At 56.8% G+C, this 2,024-nt stretch overlaps 1 protein-coding gene across 1 annotated transcript; it reads right to left on the reverse strand.

Annotated features, from left to right (window-relative positions):
- Positions 1–459: 459 nt before the first annotated feature.
- ENH_00014340 (KH domain-containing protein, putative) lies at positions 460–1,674 on the reverse strand (the record flags this gene model as incomplete). Its single annotated transcript, XM_013579094.1, has 1 exon — positions 460–1,674. One exon carries the CDS (start codon positions 1,672–1,674, stop codon positions 460–462), a length of 1,215 nt encoding a protein of 404 aa, XP_013434548.1.
- Positions 1,675–2,024: the final 350 nt, after the last annotated feature.

Below are 2,024 nucleotides of genomic sequence, written 5' to 3' on the forward strand. Positions count from 1 at the left end.
AAAGCCCGTGGAGCTGCAGCAAATGGAGGCAGCTGCGCTGCTGCTGCTGCTGCTGCTGCTGCTGCTGCTGCTGCTGCTGCTGGTGCGCAGCAGTTGGAGCACCAGGAACAAATGGAGAAGAACAAATGGAAAAGAAGGATAAAAGGAGAAGAAGAATAAATGAGAAGAAGAATAAATGAAAATAAAAATAAATGAAAAGAAAAGAAATGAAATGAAAAGAAATGAAAGGAAATGGAGCTGCGCGGGAGCGCGAGGTGTACGTACACCCGAGCGGCGTTCAAATGCGGGCCGTCGGGTCGGCAGCAGCTCGTCGAGGGGGAAATCAAATAAAGAAAAGAGAAATAAAAAGAAAATAAAAGAAATAAAAAGAAAATAAAAGAAATAAAAAGAAATAAAAAGAAATAAAAGAAATAAAAGAAATAAAAGAAATAAAAGAAACAAAATAATTTGCAAAAGTGCTCAGTAGCCGAAGGCGGCGGGGTGTATGTACGGCAGCGCGGCGTGTTCGCCGCTGCCTCCGTTGTGCAGCTCCTGCTGCTGCTGCTGCTGCTGCTGCTGCTGCTGCTGCTGCTGCTGCTGCTGCTGGAGGCGCTGCAGCAGCAGCAAGTGCGCCGCATGCACAGCAGCAACAGGCCCCGAAATGCTCAGCTTTCTCTCCGTAGTTCCCGGCACAAAGTCCCCTTTGCTGCTAATTTGAATTCGAGCTCCACTTTGCTTCATTAATTCCGAAACACTTTTTCCGTTTTTGCCAATTAAAGCCCCAACTGCTGCTTCGGGTACTTGCAGTTGAATTTCGCACTGCAGCGCCAAAATTTCCCCGTTCGGGGGGCCCCCGAGGGGCCCCTGGGGGCCCCCGAGGGGCCCCTGGGGGCCCCCGGGGGGCCCCCCGGGGGCCCCCCCGTACCCTCCCAGCCCCAGCAGCCCCAGCGGCTGCCCGTAGCAGAGGGGGGCCCCCCCCAGGGGGCCCCCCAGGGGGGCCCCCAGGGGGGCCCCCAGGGGGGCCCCCAGGGGGGCCCCCAGGGGGGCCCCCAGGGGGCCCCCCGGCTTGTACACCACGTACATGTGGGCCTTGAGGCTGCTGTCGTGCTGCAGCGCAGCAGCAACAGCAGCAGCAGCAGCTTTGACCTCCTCCAGGTGTCCGTACACCGTAATGATCCTCTCAGAAAGCCCTTCTTCTCTGTTGGAGATCTGCACTTTTGCTTTTGTTGCTTCTTGGAGTTCTTTTATTTGCTGCCCGCCTTTGCCAATGACAGCAGCAACAGCAGTCTTCGGGGCCACGATCTTGAAGGCGAACTTCGCTGCTGCTGCTGCTGCTGCTGCTGCAGCAGCAGCGGCGTCGGGCTCCTTCTTGCCCTCCTGCTGCTGCTGCTGCTGCTGCTGCTGCTGCTGCTGCTGCTGCTGCTGCTGCTGCTCGGCCACTTTGTCCAGGATCACGGAGAGGGCCTGCTGCAGCGCGTGCTGCTCGCCACTCATGATCAAAACCCTTTCTTCTGTTGCAGGATAATAACAGTTTGCTGGAGACAACTTAATTGCTGCTGCAGTTTGCTGCTCCAGCTGCGCAATTGCTGCTCCGTTCTTGCCAATGACAGCTCCTGCTGCAGCGTTGGAGACCAGGGCCTTCAGGTAGCAGGGCCCCTGGAAGGGCACGCGTTTGGGGGGGCTTCCGGGCTCCATTTCAAACCCTAAACCCTATTTTAGGGTTTGCTGCTGCTGCTGCTGCTGCTGCGGAGGCGCCTGCTGCGCCTGCTGCGCCCGACCCCGCGAAGACAAACACAGACAGGCGCCACCAACTCGCTTCCTGTCCTCTCCCCCCAGCAGCAGCAGCAGCAGCAGCAGCAGCAGCGGCAGCAGCAGCAGCAGCAGCAGCAGCAGCAGCAGCGGCGGCGGCGGCGGCGGCGGCGGCGCAACTGCAGCAGCCGCGCAGCCAGAGAGGAGATGTCCCGGGAAATCGGAACTTTGGAGTTAAATTGAGTTTTTGGAAAACAAAAACAGAAAATTAAAATAAAAAATAAAAAGAATTAAAT

Source organism: Eimeria necatrix, genomic scaffold (genome assembly GCF_000499385.1).
Source record: "Eimeria necatrix Houghton genomic scaffold, Enh_scaff1457, whole genome shotgun sequence".
In the NCBI taxonomy this organism is placed as follows: domain Eukaryota; phylum Apicomplexa; class Conoidasida; order Eucoccidiorida; family Eimeriidae; genus Eimeria; species Eimeria necatrix.